Here is a 21127-nt window from a genome sequence, read left to right on the forward strand (position 1 = left end):
TGTTTCTATTGATGCTACTTATGGATTGGGATTAACTAGGCCTATTTGACTTTCTCTCAATACAGAGATAACGTAATAGGCTTAACTCTTGGTAATTGTTGTGTTATAATTAATGACTAGGATCGAAGACCTTGATTCTCAATCCTTGCCATGAATGCCTCTTTAGAATTTATTATCTTTAGTTGTTTGCTTTAAATTTCTTGCCATTTAATTTCTCGTTTCTTTATTCGCAAACCACCCCTCCCCCCCCCCCCCAAACCTCATAACCAATAACATGCATACCTCACTGCAATTCCTTTGAGAGACGACCCGAGATCTAATACTCTCGGAATTTTTATTGGTTTACACTTGTGACAAACAAAATTAAACTTTGATGCGGGTCAATTGTTGGTTTGGAACTATACTTGCAACGAAGAGATCCTTTTATTGAGAAGAAATTTCAAACTGACGATTTTCCTCGCATCACTCTGGTTGTCAAAACCACCACTCGAGGATCTGTTCACCATGTTTGCCATTTTTGAGAAATCAATGAATCACAAAGAAATAAGTATTCAGATCTTCTTCTTCCTTCCAACTCATTGATCAAAATAATTATGTTCACCAAGAAAAAATCTTACGAAATAGTCTCTCATCAAGCTCTATTGGATGAGTTTGAAGGAAGAGGTAAGAAAGGAAAAAAGAAAATGTCGAAGGAAAAATAGGGAAAGAAAGAAAACGGCGTCATTGGCAACTATTATTAATTTACAACTTTTTAATTCGATTCACAATTTGGTTGCTCTCCATGCTCATCGCACCATAAAGAAAATTTCATATCCTGAACTATTCAACTTGTGATGTTAATGGTTTGATGAACTAGAAGAGTAAAAGTTGAGAGAGAAAGAAAAATAAGTTCTTCTCATTCTAAACATTTTTAAATAAATGAAAACAAAAAACTAAAAAAATATTTTTGATGGTTAATCTTATGTACTCCTACTATAATTAATTACCATCAATATTAAACTAATAAAAAAGATAATTTAGGTAACAGTCAAAATAAAACTAAAGGCCTATTTTTCATACAAACATACTCTATCAAACTTTCTCACTTCAATCCAAAGAAAAAAATTCAGGTTTGGAATAAGATAGATATACATAATAGTAATACATGTCATTCTTATTGGTAATAGTAGTATATTTTAGGGAGATTCTACTATGCTGAAGGCTTCTCCTTTCTTTAGGTACTGAAGACACATATGCAGGCTACAGGGTTGACACGCGGTGAGTGAGAAAGCATGGGGTAACTGAGTCTCTGCTTTGTAGCAGATCATGGATCCAGAAAAGTATCTGTCAATTACTTACATACCTGTTTATGATTATAACGTTGGGTTAATTCTTGTAGTAACTAAAGTGTGTAGTGTTTTTGTAACTACGGTTGGAATTTATTGCAAAAACTGTGTTGGGTTATTTCCAAGGTTCTGAAAACCAGACTGGATTGGCCGGTTTGACCGGTTTAACTGTGAACCAGCAATGCAAGCGGTCCGGTCCTCTTCTAATAACCGCTGGAGAGAAAACCGGAAGAAAACCGGTGAACCGGCTAAAAACCGGCCAATTGGGCCAGACTGGTGACCGGCCGATTTTTCTAAAACAGTAAAACGACGCCGTTTTTAGTTGTTAAAAAAAAAATAACCCAACCCGGTTACCACTCGAGAACCCCCCCCCCTTTCTTCCCCCATTCACTCATCTCACTTCTTAGTCTCACTCGAGAACCCTAGCATTCCCAAATCCCATCCCAGTAGCCACCGCCGTCGCCGAGGTCCTCAGGTCGTCATCGCCACCGCCGTCGCCTGGAGTCTTCCCCCAGTCATTCATCTCAGTCTCACTCCACACATGAACGGTGAACCACTGAACCCTAGCTTTGTAGCCCAGTAGCCTAGTAGCCCAGCCCAGTAGCCGTCTGTCGTCCCCGCGGTCCTCTGGTCCTCAGCGCCACCGCCACCGCCGTCACCTGGTCCTCAGCACCGCCGCTTCGTCTTCGCTGACCTCTCGCTTCGTCTTCGCTGGTCTTCACTTCGTCAGCACCCAGGTGAGTGACTCCTCTGTTTCATCTCTGTTTTGCTGCTTTGCATTTGTTAATTTGTTGAATGGCTGAATGCTTTGTATTTGATAATTTGTTAGAATGTATGGTTCTGAATTCTGATTCAGTGATTCTAGAATGCCTAATGTTGATGTTTCTGTGTTTTGCTGCTTTGTATTTGTTAATTTGTTGAATGGATGAATGCTTTGTATTTGTTAATTTGTTAGAATGTATGGTTCTGATTAAATGATTCCAGAACATGGTTAATTTGTTAATTACTTAATTGTGTCTTCTTGAATACTTGAATGGCTGAATGCTGTAGGCTGTAGGCAGAATTGCCTTCTTGAATACTTGAATGGCCGAATTGCTGTAAGCTGTAGGCTGTTAATTTGCATTGTGTTTGGCTCATGCTTTAGGTTAAGAACATGGTTAGTTTTCATGATGTTAATTTTCATTGTGTCGTGACTATTTTTAATTTCATTGTGTTGTGGGTGTTATTAATTTCAGTTATGGAAAATAGTATTAATCAAGAAGCAACTGCAAATAACAATGCTTCTGTGAATAATAACATGTCTGTCGATCCTCCTATTTCGAATGATGATGCTGCTAATCCTAATTCTCGTAGTGCTAGTACGGTGGTAGTAGCAGTCTTTATGCTGCATCTCTTGATTCTTCTGCTCAATAGAGTGGGAATGAAGGTGAAGATCATCCCACCGAAGCAGATTTGCAACAAGTTCTTGCGGATTTTGATGATTGATAAACTATGATATTGGGATTTAATATTTAGATATGCTTTTATTACTATTTAACTTTTGAGTTTGGATTTTGATAAGATCATATGTATTTGGTTGATGATATTTTATGTAGTGTTTTAAATTTTAAAGATATTTTAAGATTTATATTAGACTATAATTATATTTTAGGATGTGTATTTAACTATTTATAATTTATTTATTATTTCTATTCTAAAAGGGTTTTCCGGTTGAATCACCGGTTGGATCGATTAGACCAGTGAACTAATGAACCAGTAACTAGAGCGGTTTGATGACCGGTCTGATTTTCTGAACCTTGGTTATTTCAAAAAAGAATAACTCGGAGTTAGAAAACTAATATGTTTAGGCCTAGCCAAAAAATCTTAGTCTTATTAAAATGCTGTTTATAGTACATAATTTAAAAGCGGATTGTAAGGCCAAAAAAAAAAAGAAAAGACTGGACTGGATTGACCAAAATAAAAAAAAAGGAGTTATGATTATAAATATACATAGTCATAAACACTATTAAATAATCATAAAATTAAATAATTAGTAAAGATTATTAATATACATAGTATATATACTAATAATCTTTACTAATTATTTAATTTTATGATTATTTATCTTCATAGTCTTCATATTTTTATTTTAATTTATTTTTATAACTTTTCTATTTCTACTTTTTTTTTCCTCATATTCATGTTTTTAATTTTTATTTGTATTTTTATTCACTTATTCATGTTAATTGAAATTATTAACAATTTAAAAAAATAAAAATTATAAATATAACGATAAGAAAACTGAATAATAAAATAATTGGAAGTACTATATTCTCTGTGTTACAAGTAAATAAAGGTGATTGCTATTGACAATTAGTTTTTAAAAAATGGTGTTTAATTTCATAAAAAAAATTAACACTTAATTTTCAATCCAAAAATTATATTATTACTATCTTTCATCCTGCTAACAAATATGGTCACAACTTTAATTATTAAATTACACATTTTTATAGACTATTTTTTATGACATTTTTATTTAAGGCTTCCCAAAAAATAAAAATTTTTTTAACATGATAAGCATAACTCCTTTCTCTTTATTTTGGTCAATTCAATCCAGTCCTTTTTTTTAAGTCTTGCAATTCACTCTTAAATTATGTACTACAAACAGCATTTTAATAGGACTAAAGTTTTTTTGGCTAAGCCCAAACATATTAGTCCTCTAACTTCGAGTTACTCTTTTTTGAAATAACCCATCATAGATGTTGTAATAAATTTCAACATAGTTACAAAAATACTACACACTTTAGTTACTGCAAAGATTAACCCAATATTATAATCATAAACAGGTATGTAAGCAACTGACAGATACTGTTCTATGGGACCTATAATCTGCTACAAAACATAGACTCAGCTTTCCCATACTTTTTCACTCACCGCGTGTCATCCTTGTAGCCTGCACGTGTCTTCAACACCTAAAAAATCAACATCTCCCATAATTTTAAATAGTTAAATATCTTAATAATAATATCCTCTCAAAATATATATTAAACTTTTTAATTACAATCATAGATAAACCTTGGAATTATTAAGGACTTAAGGTCAGTGACAAACTCAACCACGGATCTAAGATCATCTCAATTTTCATTTGCAAACAAGTAATCCTCCACAATATGGTGCTGATTCCATGATGAGTATGATGATGACAAACCAGCAGTAGTAGTAATTGTTGTCGGAGCTTGTTGATGATATATTGATGAATGGCCTAAGAAAAAATTGTTGTTCCTTTCATCAACATGAAGAGACTTTCTTTCACATTGCTGAATGTCTATAGTGTTAGTGAAAGTCAAGAATGGCTTGCTAATTGTTATTGTTGTTGTCAGATTCTAAGCTACATGATATGAAAGTTACTGAGGAATCAGTTTGGTGGTACATAAAAATATATATCGTTTAACTCATTTTTAATATATATTTTATAATAATAATTAATTTTAATAATTAATTTTAATATATATCTAAAATAATTAATTTTTTAAACTTTAGATTAATTTTTGTAAAGGTTAAAATAATATTCGCGATTGGTGCAGAGAGAGAGAGAGAGTTGACAATAATAACAGTAATAAATTTAATATATATATATATATATATATATATATATATATATATATAATTCTTAAAATATGATAACCTAATATTTTTTTAAAATATTTAACATTGAATTTAATTTGTTAACTAAACCTGACGTTAGCCTTACCAACTACGGATGAATATGCAAAAATAGTGTAAATTAAAAACTTCACTTCTTTAATTTCTATCATTCATCTTTGGCTGCTTCCTGAGTGTTTTTTTCCCTTCAAAACTTAACCATTCTCAATTAGTCAATATGGTGCAGTGAATCTTCCATTTAAGCTGTTGAATTATATACATCATCTATACTCTTTTCGCAGCTACGCAATTTGATTAAACGTTAATTATCTCCATTTTAAGGAGTTGAAATAATTAATCGACGTGATTCACGTGTATGTTTTTCTTGTTTTAATCCTTTTTTTTCAAAAGGACACACACAAACACCTAATAGAAAAATTATCACGTGTACTCTAATGGAAAATGAAATATGAACTTTATGTATACGAAAAATTATTCATCAGTTCGAATTTATCGTTTATTAAATGGGAAAAAGATTAAATTGACCATATTTAATTTAAAGAGGAATTTGTCAAGAAATGGTAACTTTGAAATATTGGGCCATTAGAGTTTTTTTAAAGTCCAATGCTACGACTATTTACTTACATAACTATTGAAATTGCTCAATGTTATTACTAACTTAGATGATCATACAAACTCCACTATAGATTAATTTCACTTTTTTTTTTGATAAATTAACTTTAGTTTAAACATATTTACAGGGACTACATTTTTTTTTAACCAATAATAAGTTATATACTTAAACACACTATACCTATTATAATAAAATTTTACAACCAAAAAAAATATATTTAATCAAATTTAACTAAATTATTATAATGTATTTCACATTCATGCACACAGATGATGTCATGGTTATCTTTTTTTTTTCTTTTTCTTTCTCTTCCTTTCATCTTTGTTGCTGTTACTTATTATTTTTTTTTCTTTTTTTTATCTATTTTCATTATTGTCATCGTCACTACTGCCATCACAAATTTTTCCTCCTTCTCTTTCTTTTTTTTTCTTCTTTTCTCAATTAAATTTTTTCTCCTAAAAAAAAGAAATAAACTCCTGCAATGAAACTATGATATATATGTAGTACTATAATTTATTGGTAGCTCAAATATATCTTCTCAATATTCCTTAAAAAAATTGTCCTATGATTAGGAATGTTCAAATGGGTTAAGTTTGTTTTTAATTGAAAAATATTAATTTAGACAAAAAAAATGGATCAATCCGTTTAGTTCGACAGATTTCTCTTAAATAAGTTAGAGTTTTATTTTAAAGACCCATATATATATATATATAGAGGTGAATTCTATCTAACCCCTCTAAAATAATATGTAAGTTATTTTTTATGATGTGTCACATTTTAATTGATTATTATCTTAACTATAGTTGGATTATTTTATAATTTATTATTTGAGATGGGTAATTGTATAATTTTTTAAAATATTAAAATTTTACCCCGTTAATTGAAGCACATTTTCACTCCTTCATTCTTTCTTCATTATGTAACATCGGTCCTTCTAAGCATTGTCGTTGCGGTGGTGTGTGGTGACAAGAAGCAGCGCTGACATAGTTGCAATCTACTACGCAATCTCTTTTTACAGTGCATCATTCCTTAACGGGTCGTCTCACTCGATCTTTTTTTTTTTTTTTTTGTCATAAATCACTCCTTACCAACATCAACATTGTTAATGGTTAGTTTGGTCATTAAATTTTTTTTATTAAAAAAATATATCTTTATTTAATTACATGATGGAATATATATTCATATGTAAAATATAATATAATAAAATAAATCTATTCAAAATACTTAAAAGTATAATTAAAATCATGAACATATAAATATAATAATAAAATTTGTACTCTAAATAAGTAAACATATTTTTTATCATACATAAATTATTTAAAAATTAAATATATTATTAAAATTAATAATACAAATTTAAAATAATAAAATCCAACTTTCTTACCGTATTTTTTATAATATTTTTATTCTTTTAATTTACAATTTATTAATATTTTATTATTTAATTAATGATTAAACAAATTATTTTTATGAAAAATTATTTTTTGTATTATTTTAAAGAAGAGATTAATATAATAGTTTAAAAAATAATGTAAAAATAAAATTTTAAATAAAAAATATTTAATATTAAAATTTTTAAATATAAAAATAATTTATATAAATATTTAAGAGATAAATATAAAATACATGCATAAAATAAATCAAAACAGATAAAATGGGAATACTCATGAAAAATAAAGAATTATTTTTGTCTTTTTTATTTATTTTAAACATGTATTTCATATTTATATCCTAAATATCTATACAATTTGTTTTTGTATTTAAAAATTTTAATATTAACTATTTTTTATTGAAAATATCATTTTTTACATTAATTTTTAAACTTTTATATTGGTCTCTTCTTTAAAATTATGCAAAAAATAATTTTTCATAAAAATAATTTGTTTAATCATTAATTAAATAATAAAATATTAATAAATTAAAAATTAAAGAATAAAAATACTATAAAAATACTTGTAAAAAAGTTGAATTTTATCATTTTAAATTTGTGTTATTAATTTTAACCATTTATATTTTTTTTAAATAATTTATATATGATAAAAGATATGTTTATTTGTTTAGAGTACAAATTTTATTATTATATTTGTATATTCATGATTTTAATTATACTTCTAAGTACTCTGAATATATTTATTTTATTATATTATATTTTACATATGAATATATATTCCATTATGTAACTAAATAAAGATATATTTTTTTTATAAAAAAATTTAATAACCGAACTAACCATTAATTATGTTGGTAAGGAATGATCCACGGCAAAAAAAAAAAGGATCGAGTGAGAGGACAGGAGATAACAATGAAGTCGGCGCTGGCTATATTAGGAAGAACGGAGAAGTTACGAGCCATGGGAATTCAACCATTCGTTAAGAAATGATGCACTATAGAAAGAGATTGCGTGAGAGGCAGTAGATCACAACTATGTCAGCGCTGCTTCTTGTCACCACTGCAACGATGTTACATAATGAAAAAAGAATGAATGAGTGAAAATGTGCTTCAATTAACGGGGTAGAATTTTAATATTTTTAAAAAATTATATAATTATCCATCTCAAATAATAAATTATAAAATAACCCAACTATAGTTAAGATAAAGTGTGATACATCATAAAAGATAACTTATATATTATTTTAGAGGGAGTTAGATAAAATTCAATATATATATATATATAAGTTCGGACTTAAACAAACTGGTTAAATCTGTTCCGAAATTCTATCTAGTATCTATGATATATAATTTTTTGTTACACATCTTTAATTTTAAAAGGAGAAAAAACCTTAAATGATGTTATTGTTGAGGGTTGTTAGATTAGAAGTATGCTAAAATTTGTTTTAAAAAGGAAAAGAAGAAAAATAGGTAGGTAGAGATGTAACCTATTCTAAAATTATATACTACATAAATAGGGTATGTGAAGATAAATTTATGCTAGTTGAGGAATATAGCATTCAAGCTCTGCTTTTCGCTTAAACGCCGGAACCACTTGTTATCCGGATTTTATTTAAGGGTAATATTAGGTAATTAATAATTTTTTTGAACAATATAAATAACTATCAATTAAATTAAAATATATTATATTTTTAAATTAATTATTTAAATTTTAATATTAGAATAATTATTCGCACACCTAGTAAAATAAATATTTAATATATCTATTATTTACATTATTTAGTAATTTTATTCTCTACTGATACTTTTATTTATTTATTTATTTATTTATTCCAGTTGAATGATATCATTAACAGCATGGAGGACGTCGAGAATGTATATTTATGACTAAACTATCGTTTGAATTAGTAATATAATATTTTTTAAAATGAAAACTAACTCTCTGCATACAATTTTTTAACAAAAATATTATATGTACTCTAAAATTAATTATTATATAATAATTAAAATTTTAAAAATGCTGGTTGATATTAGTTGATAAATAGTTGACTCACTAGTTACACTTTTATATATATATATATATATATATATATATATATATATATATATATATATATATATATATATATAACTGATATTAATCATGTATGTCATGTATATACAATAAATTAATTATCAGTATATAATATATATTAAAATATAAAATATATATTTAAAAGGTGTTAAATAATAAATATATTTAAATACAAATATACCATGATTAATTTTCTATATGCAATAGTATTTTTTAATTTATATATTTACAGTGGAATCTATATAATGATTTCGGCGGCTATATATATTTTTTATTATACTTAAAAAATATTGCTAAAATTAATATTTTACTTTTTTTTATATATTTTTATAATATTTTTGTTTTTATTTTTTAATTAAAAAATATTACTTTAATTTTAGTCAAAATGTTATAACTACTGTAGCCTCCATATATAATATGCAACCATATATATTAAACGGAAGAATTAACTAATAAGATGACATCCGATTAGAGCACAGCTATATATTGATATTATTAATCGATTATATATGGTACATATATATTAAAATTAGTTATCAAAATTAATTATCAGTATAAAATATATATTAAAATATAAATATATATTAAAAATAAATTAAATTATATATATTTATATATAAATACATTAATGATTGATTTTAGTGACTGATTTTAATATACCAATAACATTTTTTATTAATAATACGACTAAGAATGTTTAGAAACCAGGATCGTGCATTCGTGCTTACCGCACCTAACCTTCATGATTTATTCCAATAACTTCTTACTTAATACATATAAATACTTTGACTTAGCAATTAATACATAGATACATATTTCTTTCATTGTACATTATTATTAAGTGTTTTTTTTATACTTATTTTTGTTATATATTAAGTATCATTTTTTAATTTCAAAAAACATTAATTAATATTTATTTATTATGCTTTTACTTATTAAATAAAAAATTTAAAACTAAAGAATTAATAAAGAAAAAAATTAAATTTAAGAATACTTTAGTAGTTTTTTTAATTGTTTATATTTTTAATAAATCTTAATATCAAATGGAGGGATTACAAATTTACAATCAATCTTCACTATCATTACAAGAAAAATATTGAGTATCATTGAATTTACCGGCAAAATAAATCCGACAGTATAAACCTCGTCAGTAATTATTTACTGATAGATTTTTGCTTACCATCAGAATATTTTCACTAGTAATTTTTATCATCAGATTTTTTCTCCGATAAATCTAACGGTAATATATTATTAATTAATAGTTAAATTAATAATTACCGACGGATTTAATCAACAATAAATCCGACGGTAAACTTAGATTTTTAAATTAAAAAAATTTAAAAATTAATATATAATTCATGTATGTTAAACAGCCGACTTCGAAACTTGAGGATAAAATGTTTAATGATATAACAACAAATTTCAGCAAATAAAAAGAATTTACAAACAAAACTAAAAAAAAAAATTCTAAGGAACCAAAACAAAAAATTTACAAGTTTCAGCAAGTAAATACAATTTACAAACAGAATTCAATAAATAAAAACCCTAAGACTTGAGAAATTTAAAAATCTTAATAAATAAGAAATCAGAATAAAGAATGAAACAAATCATACCTAGCCTCCATTGGAAGATGCAGCCATAGAGACGTAGAGACTGAGAGAGACGCAGCATCACGGCCGACACAGCGACATAAACGACAAAGAGATTGAAGACGACATGGCACAACGCACACAGAATCCATGAATGTAGCAAGTAATGTTGAGTTTAACGTAGCAAAATTATAAATCTTTTTTGTTTTAATTTTTGTAAAATAATAATTAGAAGAAAAATGGAGCTAGAAATTATAAATCTAGATAGCAAAAGAGTTTAGTCAAACATACAATTAATGCTGGTAGTAAGCATTCTATGTATAAAAACTAATAAATTTTATAGATAAGGGAGAAATATTAGAAAATAATAATCTTATTGAATAACTTACTGACCATATTCTCAGGGTCATCTGATTCTATACGAAACTTTGCCAGTAAACTTTGTGATTGGACATCGATAATTGCTATTTGTGCAATTTTTCGTTTGATAGCCTACTTTGTAGCTTCAGCAACTCGCTCAACTTCTAACAAAGCATCAAAAAGAATTAATTGTTGAATATACCATTTTCCATCTTTACTACAAACAGTCTGAACTTTACTGCCAATAGGATATTTATCTTGAGAATCAGAACTGATCTCCTGCTCCTAAGAGTGAAATAACAAAAGCAGTTAATTATGATCGTGAGAAAAATATTGCATTTAAATAATTTCAATCATTTAAAATGAGCACTTGCTCATATAATCTCAATTCACCTAGGGATGTTAAGTATCATTACGAAAGCAAAGTAACTTAAGCTTTAAAGACAATATCACAATATACCATTCAGATTCACAGTTTCACTGAAAGTCAGAATAGCAAATAAGACATACCACTTCATTATCCTTATGTTTTGACAAAGTAAAAGGTGCACTAGCATTTAGACCGTCATTTGAACCATATATTTTATTATCTTGCTCAATTTCTCGAGTCCAGAGCAACCAATTCGTATTCATAATCAGCAAAACCAATTCATAAACCAATTCAACAAATAACAAAATCAGCATATTCATAGTCAGCAAACCCAATCCCTAACCTAATTAACAATAAAATTAACAACAATAACATTTCAACCATCACTACAAGAAAGAAAGGCCTGTCGACACACTTTTTTCTTGCCACGCTTTTAAAGCATGGCCAAAAGTGGTCAATGGTCACGCTTTTATGAGGGTGGCCACTGATTTGTGATTTAGCCACGTTTTTTTGCCACGCTTGAAAAGCATGGCCATAGAGAAAAAATGGCACGCTTCTATAAGGGTGGCCACTAATTGTGATTTGGCCACGCTTTTTTGCCACGCTTCAAAAATGTGGCCATATAGAGAAACAGGTACGTTTTTAAAGCGTGGCTAGTTTGTCTTCCAACGGTCACATTTTTAAAGCATGCCCATATCTTGTATTTATTTGGGCACCCTACAAAAATGTAGCAACAGAGTTCCCACCTAAAATTTAATTTTCCACCCATTTTTTTTCGAACACTTTACTTTTTCCTAATTTTTTCCATTTTTTGATTCCCAATGTCCACTAGATATCAGATACTTATGTCATTCATTTGTTAACTGCTTCCTTCTATCCCATTCCCCTAACCCTAATTCATGCAGTAGTAGTGCCTCCCTCTCTCTCATTTTCTTCATTCGAGCACTCCTCCTCGTCTTCCATCTTTTTAAACCTAATAATCTAGTACACTACTATACTTTCCTCATCTCCAGCACCATTATTTCAGTCTTTCCCTCAACCCTCATAGACTCAGCCCCTCCCACTCTCCTCCTCAGCGCCACTCAGCCCCTCCACTGTCGCAGTCCCTGGCTCACCCTTTCCTTCCCTCGCAATCACAGCGGTCGTCACCTGTAGTCCTCCACGGAACTGGCCCGTCACTCGAAGTCGCACTCCAAAGCCGTAGCCCGTTGTCCTTCTCAGAACTCACCTGTCATCCTCCGTGGAACTCGCAGCTGCTATCGTCCTCCGCAGTACAACGCAATAAACAGTCGCATTCCTCTACATCCTTCACCCAGCTCTTTGAAACTCTACATTTATTTTTCTTATTTGCAGTTAGTTGTTGAATTTCTACCTTTTTTTTTTACTTATAATTATTTGTTCTAGTTTTTCTGGATCTAATTATTTGTTCTTGGTTGTTATTTTTTTTATTCTGATTTCTTTGTTATGATTATTTGTTGCCGGTTCTAATTTTTAGTTTTGGGTTTTGGTTGTTTTGAATGTTGTTTCTGAACCAATTCCTTATTCTGAATTTTGGCTCTAATTTGGTAATGCAAGAAAACAGTATTAATGTTGGCATTCTGTGAACATCTTCGAGATTACTACCGTCTTACTGCTGTAAGTGTAATAAAACTTTGGCATTCAAGTCATTATTTGATCTTGTAGACAGTTTTGTACACAGTCATACATGGTTTCTTTGTTTGTTTTCTATGTGAGACCTTTGTTTTTTAAAGAATTATCCTCAAATTATTATTTGGACAAGACATTGATCTACACAACAACAACAAAGAAATAGTAAAACTTGTAGTATTTTCAAACTTATAAAGGTGTGCATTTTTCTTCTATGATATATTATCATGTTCTTGCCTTTACTATATGATGCATTTACTTTGACCATTTTGGAAATTGCATTTGTTTTTAGGTGACAAATGATATATTCAATACAAAAGATGGTGAGTTCTTGGTAAAACATAAATCTCTTCCTAAAGTTCGGTCAGCTGGGCAAATAGCCCTTCAATAAGTTAGCTTTGATTGTGAACTGTCATACTATTTGATGCTTTTTTTGTGTGTATACTTTTTTTGCTTCCTGAAGTAAAGAATGTGCTTGTTTTCAATAGCTTTTACACTGCTTGTGTTTTCCTTGGCTCCTAATTATTTGATATATATATATATATATATATATATATATATATATATATATATATATATATATATATATATATATATCATGAATTTTAGGTCTTAGCTGCACTTCGCATCCAGTACTTTGAGCATGTACTTCCTGATATTATTTGAAATTACTCCCACCAAATATTCCTAAGACTCTTAGGAAATTATGTCTATTCTAATGGATACTTTAATTTCATCCCTTACAACATCATCCATCCTCTAAAAGACGACAGGTGTGCACTTATATCCATTTTAACTGATTTTCTGCCACAAGTTGTGGAGTTTTTGTCTTACCTTTGTTCATTTTTGTGCAGGTTTCCAGACAATCATTGGGTGAGCTAGTCAGGAAACTTGGTGAATATGTGCTCCCCTTGATAATCCCAATCTTATCCCAGGGCCTAAGTGACCTAATAGCAGCAGAAGATAGGTTAGAATAGTTGTTGCTACTGAAATTTTTTGTTTAGTTATGGGTGTATCTATGTGTTGATAGCTCATATCTTGTAATTTGATTGAATTATGGTTTATGTTGCATGAAAAGGGTGTATGTGTTGGTCTGAGTGAAGTTATGGTAAGCACTAGCAAGAGTTAGTTGTTGAGTTTCATGAATGAGCTCATCATTCCCACTATTCGGACTACGCTTTGTGATAGGCTTGTGTATTTTAAGCCTTTTTTCTAGAAAATTTTTACATTGTATTTTCTGATAAATTAGATCAATGTATTTACAATGTGCTTGAGGTTCGTGAATCAGCTGGCTTGCATTCAACACTTTTTATAAGGTTGCACTCTTTGCTGTCTACTTATTCATTCTTTATGATGTTTTAGTTTGTGGTATCTTAGATAATACTAGAGCTTTTACAACACCTTTATTCCATCCGAATCTTGCAATGTAGAGTGTTGGATTGCAAGCTATTGATGAAATTGTTCCCACTCTTCTACATGCACTGGAGGATACTACACTTGATGGCCTTAAATAAATTCTAAGGTAACTTGTTTGTTGCCATCATTGCCATGGAGATCATGTCTATTGACGTTATTGTTTGTAATAATTTCTTGTTATTTTATTATTTGTTGCATCTTATTTATTTATTTATTTCATCTAAGGTCCTGGCCTTAACTTTCATCTTGGTACCGTTCTTCCTTCTTTGCTATCAGCAATGGGTGATGAAGACAAGGTAGACCAAAATTTCTTATTTTGAAATTCTTATAAAGACTTTCCATCTTCATACATGCTCTTTTTCAAGAATTATGAGTGTTCTTGTTGATTGTGGATGTATTTCAACTAATTCAATACATAATCTGATTTTATTTATTTTATATTCTAGGAGGTTCAACCTTCAGCTAAGGAACAGTGATTTTGGTCATTGATGATGAAGGTGTGGAGTCACTCTTATCAGAGCTTGTGAAAGGTGTTAATGATCGTCAGGTACTTTTCTTTTCATTACTGATAGAATGGCTCTCTCCTCTCGACTATTTTTTGTTGTTGACAATATTCTTCTCCAAGCTGCTATTAGAAGATCATCTGCATATCTTATAGGATATTTATTCAAAAATAGCAAGTTATATCCGGATGATGAAGCTCTAAACATGATATCAACCCTAATCATTTTACTGTGCGATCCTGATTCATCTATTAAAAAATCTATTAGATATATTTATTGAAATTAGAATGGGTCAAATGGATCACTATGGGAATGATTTTGAAGTAGCCATGCTGAAAGATACTTCTGCTTATTATTTTCAAAAGGCTTTAAATTAGATCCTAGAAGATTCTTGTCCTGATTATTTGCTTAAGGTACTATTTCTTTGTGATGATTACTGTACGTTAGAATTTTAGTTTCATTATGTTGGTATGTGGTTTCTATTGAATAGTAATTTATTTGATGTTGTGTAATTCATTTCAGGCTAAGGAATGCTTAAAATGAGAGAAAGATAGGGTTGTTCATTACTTGCACTACAGTAGTGAGCCAAAGCTATTTTAATCTTCAAACAAGAACAATTTTCTTGTTTTTCAAATCACAAATTTTGACTTTTCCTTTTACTGTATCTTTGATGATGTGTATGTGTATTTTTCAAATAATAAATTTTATTTTTTTGTTGACAAATATGATGAAAGTTTATGTATGCTGGATTAGTTAATTTAAAATTATATAAAAAAATTTTCATTGTTTAAATTAGTCATTCAAACTATGACTTAAAATTATATATCAATTTTACAATGTTTAATTAGGAAGATTCATAAACAAGTATAGCCATAAGTATTTTGATCTAACTTATAGTCATGTTCTCGGCTATTGGCACGCTTTTTAAGCGTAGCCATATCTTCTTATAATCATCAACAGCCACACTTATCCAGCATAGCCATATCTTCCTCTATTGGCACGCTTAAAAAGTATAGTCATATCTTTCCCTTATCGGTATGCTTTTGAAGTGTAGCCAAAACCACCCCACTGGGCACGCTTCCAAAAGCGTGGCGATATGTACACTTTTTGGTATACTTTTAAAGCGTAGCTATAGATTAACATGGCAAGAGATGAAAGCGTGGCAAAAAAAAAAAACATACCGATAGATCCACAAAAGCGTGGCGATAGAGCTATTGGTACGCTTGCGGATGTGACCCTTTTAAAAACGTGCTGATAGCACAAAAAGCGTGACAAAAAGCTATTGACACGCTTTTTTGCACTTTTCATCACGCTTTAAAACTGTGGCAAAACGCTTATTTTCTTGTAGTGCATTTCAACATTTTAAGTTCAACCTCTTCCATATTCTAATCAGATTCATAAATCATATTCGAATCAATGAATCAACTATTAAAAATTAATATAGAATATTAGAATAACAGAAAAAACTTACATGTTGACTGTTGTTGTAGCTGCAGAATCGAGTAGTGTAGTACAGGCAGCAACACTCGCAGAAGAGAGGCGAGGGGGGATGGGGACATGGCGTGGCGTGGCGTGGCGAGACGCGAGCACTCACAAGGCGTTGGGTGCAGTGATGGCGGATGAGCATAATACGAAACAGAGGGAGCAAGAAAACTAGCGACGAGCACGCGAGGGACGACGAGGGGAGGGGCGCGACGAGACGCGAGCATACGGTGGATCCAGCGAGAGCACACGATGCGGTGCATTTGGAGGAGACATGATTCGCCAGCACATGGTGTGGTGGATCTGGCAAGAGGCACCGCGACAAAGGCAAGCGTGTGGTGGTGGTGAACCGAGATGAGAGTGAAAGGGCTGGGGGAGAGGGGGTGGTACTGTGCCTTTGTGTGTGGGAGTGGGAGTGAGAGAGAATAATGCGAAAATGAGGGGGAGAGGATTTGCGATTTGAATTTATGACAAGATTACCGTCGGATTTATTGGCAAATAAATTCGCCAATAATACTTTGCAAGTGACCAAAATGCAGCGTTGCATTAATCATGGTTACCGACGGATAAATCCCCGGTAATGCTCGCGTCAATTTTTTCATTTTTTTGCCTCCATTATTTATTATCGGTAAATTTATCGTCAGAAAATCAAATCCAACGGTAAATCCGTCAATAAACCCACCGCTAACGTCCAATGCTAAATCTGACTGTAAATTCAACGATATTTAATGTTTTTCTTGTAGTGAACAATCGCGCTCGTTGATAGATTATATATTATTAATAAGTCTTTGTCCATACACAAGTGTAAGGTATAACACCCGCCTATAAATACATGCTAACTAAACTTGTGAGCTCAAATTCATCAAATACTCTCAAAATCAAAATACATACATTTCTGGATTATTATCTTATTATATTTTTCTAGCCTATAACAAAATAATTAGCAATGGGTGTTAATGGAAAAGGAAAATTATCGTTTAGGGTGAGGGTGACCAATGAAGAGGTTGTAGCGGCGGTTTTGCCAATTCAAGACCATTGGCTACCACTCTCAAACCTTGATCTCATTCTTCCACCCATTGACGTTGGTGTCTTCTTTTGCTACAACAACAAAAACACACCAATGAGCTTTGGATCAATGGTGGTGTCCCTTAAGAATGCATTGGCTCAGGCTTTGGTTTCATATTATCCATTTGCTGGCGAGGTGCTGCAAAACTCCATGGGTGAACCGGAGCTTCTTTGTAATAACCGTGGGGTTGATTTTGTTGAGGCGGAGGCTGATATTGACCTTCAGAATCTTAACTTGTACAATCCTGATGAATCCATTGAAGGCAAGCTTGTTCCAAAGAAGCAGCATGGCGTCCTTACTGTTCAGGTACAATTATTTCAGTAGTTGTCATTGCTATAGAATTTCGCTAATATTTGAAAAATATTGCTAAAAATTAAGTTTTTATATAATACGTATACTTCTTTAAAAATCTTAAATCATGGCAATTCCTTTTTCCTTTAACGAAATATATATGACAATCATATTTCATAAATATTAAAAATTATTTATATCAATCAATCATTTATATAAATACCATAGAATAGTAGTCTCTTATCTACAATTATAATTCTCATAAATAATACAGTTAATAAACTATATTTATATTTATAAACAAGATGGAAATAAGAGTACATGAAGTGTGATGCGGTTGATTTTTTTATTCCTGAAAATTTTAATTATTTTACTATAAAAATATTTGAAAAAATACGTAAAACATTTTTGTATACAACAAAAGAAAAAATTAACTACTAAATTGGCATTTGAAAATTTTTTACATTGATAAAAAGAATTTAGATCTTCTAAATTTTGGATTTTTTACTTTAAAGGATAAAATGTGATCTCTCACTATTAAATATTTTTTTTTTATATTTTCTCTTGGTCTCACCTATAAAATAAATAATAAGATATTATACTTTATCTTCTAAATTAAAATTAAAAAATTTAAAAGATCCAAATTCTGACAAAAATATCTTTAAAGAACTTGAAAGACAAAATAGTCTCCCAAAACAATTACATGGCTAATGGAATCAATGACATGACACTAAATCATCTCTTTCTCTCATTTTCTTAGTTAACTAAATAAACATTTGTTAACAGAGACGTGATAAATTAATGTTTAAATATTTTTGTGAAATTTTAAAATTTTTAAGAAATTATCTTGTCTTTTGAATTATTTAATTTAGAGTTGTTTTTGTCGACATAAAAAATTTTTGGATATCAATTTAATAGTTAAGTAAAAAAGAATATTAGTTTGTATAATAAATTAACAATATTTTGTTACATTTGCAACCATCAATTGTCATATAGTTAAATAATATTTTTGAAGATGTAACTATGGGATTTTTAAGAGATGGCATTATTATATCATGAATAAATAGTAGCATAGTAAAAATGTGCAGGCAACACGTTTGAAATGTGGTGGAATAATAGTGGCATGCGCTTTTGATCATCGCATAGCAGATGCATACTCAGCAAACATGTTCCTAGTATCATGGGCCAAGATAGCCCGGCCCATGAAGCCCACTACCGTGGCCACCACCTCGGCACAACCGTGTTTTCGGCGCTCCCTCCTCATCCCTCGACGTCCTCTCTGCATCCAGCCTTCCCTTGACGACATGTATGTCCCCATGAATTCCCTTCCACCACCATCTGAACTCGAACCCAAACCCGAACCCGATAATTTTGACTCACTCATAAGCCGGATATATTACATCACTGCTGATCAACTCTGCCGCATTCAATCACTTGCAAGCTCATCATTAGATCATATCAAGAATCGTACAAAGCTTGAATCTTTCTCCGCGTTCTTGTGGAAGATGGTTGCCATGGCTACATCCTCCACCACCACCACCACCGGTGGCGGAAAAAGGCTTGTTGCCAAGATAGGTGTGGTGGTTGACGGAAGGAAGAGGCTGAGCAACGGTGACAAAAGCAAAGAAGCTACGATGGATAGTTATTTTGGCAATGTTGTTTCCATCCCTTTCGGTGGGAAACCGGTAGAGGAGTTGGTGGAGAAGCCGTTGAGTTGGGTGGCAGAAGAGGTTCACAAGTTTCTGGAAACGGCAGTGACGGAAGAACACTTCCTAGGGCTCATTGATTGGGTGGAAAAGCACCGTCCCTCACCAGTGTTGGCCAGAATTTATTGCGGCAACACAACTGATGTGGGACCCGCTCTTGTGGTGTCTTCTGGTCAAAGATTTCCCGAGTCAGAATTTGACTTTGGTTGGGGAAAACCTGTGTTTGGATCATACCATTTTCCTTGGGGTGGTGATGCTGGATATGTGATGCCAATGCCAAGTCCCAAGAGAAATGGTGATTGGGTGGTGTACATGCACCTTCTCAAACCCCACATACATTTCATTGAGTCTATTGCAAATGATGTCTTTAAGCCCTTCACTTGGGATTACCTCAACAATTAACATTTACTTCATGATTTGTTGCTTAATTAAATTCGCTTTTGATTCTTGTCGTTGCTGGTGTGCTTGTAATATTTAAGAACGGTGGAAATTCAGGTGCAGTCGATACGAGAAGTTGATAACTGAGAGTTGTTAGATGATTTGATTGATTTGACTAAATTTTTATCTAACGACTTTCGACTATCAACTTCGTGAAGTCAACTACACCTGAGTTTTCACTTTTAAGAATATAATAAAAATGTTTTTCATTTATATAAAATTTTGGCATTATTTATTTTTGTAGTGGATGTCATAGTGAAATAAAAGTATCAAAGTCACGATCGTATATTTTTCTCTCCCAAAATAAATTTATAAAAAATTTACGTATAAAAGTTTCTTAAATTAAAGGTGTCAATTTATATATATATAATATTAATAATCTTATATACATTAAAAAATATTTCTCATTAAACTACTTCTGATCTTTTAAAGATTTAATAAGAAATATAATGAAAGATTATATCTAACACATATTTTCATATAAATTCCTTTTTTGGAATTATGTTAATTTTGTATAGATTTTTTTTTATTTTTAGTTTTATGCTAAATTTTCTTTTTGGATTTTAATAAAGATTAAATTTTAGATTTTTAAGTTATAAAAATTTTAATATTTTATTATAAATTATTTTTAAAAAAATTAACCGATAAAAAGACACAAATTATTTAGTAGCTGAACTTGGTGTATATTTTGTATATTTATATGTAATTTGTAGATTTATTGAGAAAACATAAAAGAGAAAAGCTAGATGTAAAGATATTTTAACTAACTCAGCGACATGAAAAAAGAAGAAGAACGTGTTGCTGTTGCTGGGAAAAAATTAAGAGACGACAGAAGAAGAAAAAGAAAAAAGAAAAGAGGAGAATAAGGAGGAAGAAAAAATAAATGATATGTAATAGTGTGTTTCATGCTTTTGTAGTGTTTCATTATTTATACTTGGCAACCAACTTTATTCCAAAATCTCATCCATGGTGTTAAGAATGTTATGAATCACTTAGCAGAAGCTGCATTCATAACCACACAATAGCATGTATATAGTATCTGATAATTAACATATATATATAATTTTCTATATGATTTCCTGGTCACTATTCTCTCTGGGTCCTCCAACATCCTTAGTTTGGAATGCAAATTAATACTCACTAAATGTTTGAAGCCACATGATTCCATGAATTGTTTCACTCTATTTCTATGCTTATGTTTATTAGGTTGTTGTGT

At 30.3% G+C, this 21127-nt stretch overlaps 1 protein-coding gene and 1 long non-coding RNA gene across 3 annotated transcripts; both read left to right on the top strand.

Annotated features, from left to right (window-relative positions):
* Nucleotides 1-12239: 12239 nt before the first annotated feature.
* Nucleotides 12240-16767, top strand: LOC112785225 (uncharacterized). Of its 2 annotated transcripts, none has more exons than XR_003194192.3 (7): nucleotides 12240-12997; nucleotides 13619-13782; nucleotides 13864-14325; nucleotides 14440-14531; nucleotides 14651-14721; nucleotides 14872-14972; nucleotides 16419-16767. It is a non-coding gene; the product is annotated as an uncharacterized lncRNA (long non-coding RNA). The 2 variants fall into 2 exon arrangements; XR_003194190.3 differs by lacking the exon at nucleotides 16419-16767 and adding an exon at nucleotides 15451-15670.
* Nucleotides 16768-17356: 589 nt separating this feature from the next.
* Nucleotides 17357-19924, top strand: LOC112785726 (coniferyl alcohol acyltransferase-like). Its single transcript, XM_025829164.2, has 2 exons — nucleotides 17357-17782; nucleotides 18856-19924. The coding sequence occupies exons 1-2, from the start codon at nucleotides 17357-17359 to the stop codon at nucleotides 19873-19875; spliced, it is 1446 nt and encodes a 481-aa protein (XP_025684949.1). The 3' UTR covers nucleotides 19876-19924.
* The last annotated feature ends 1203 nt before the right edge of the window (nucleotides 19925-21127 follow it).

The sequence above is a fragment of the Arachis hypogaea genome, chromosome 20 (genome assembly GCF_003086295.3).
Source record: "Arachis hypogaea cultivar Tifrunner chromosome 20, arahy.Tifrunner.gnm2.J5K5, whole genome shotgun sequence".
NCBI lineage: Eukaryota > Viridiplantae > Streptophyta > Magnoliopsida > Fabales > Fabaceae > Arachis > Arachis hypogaea.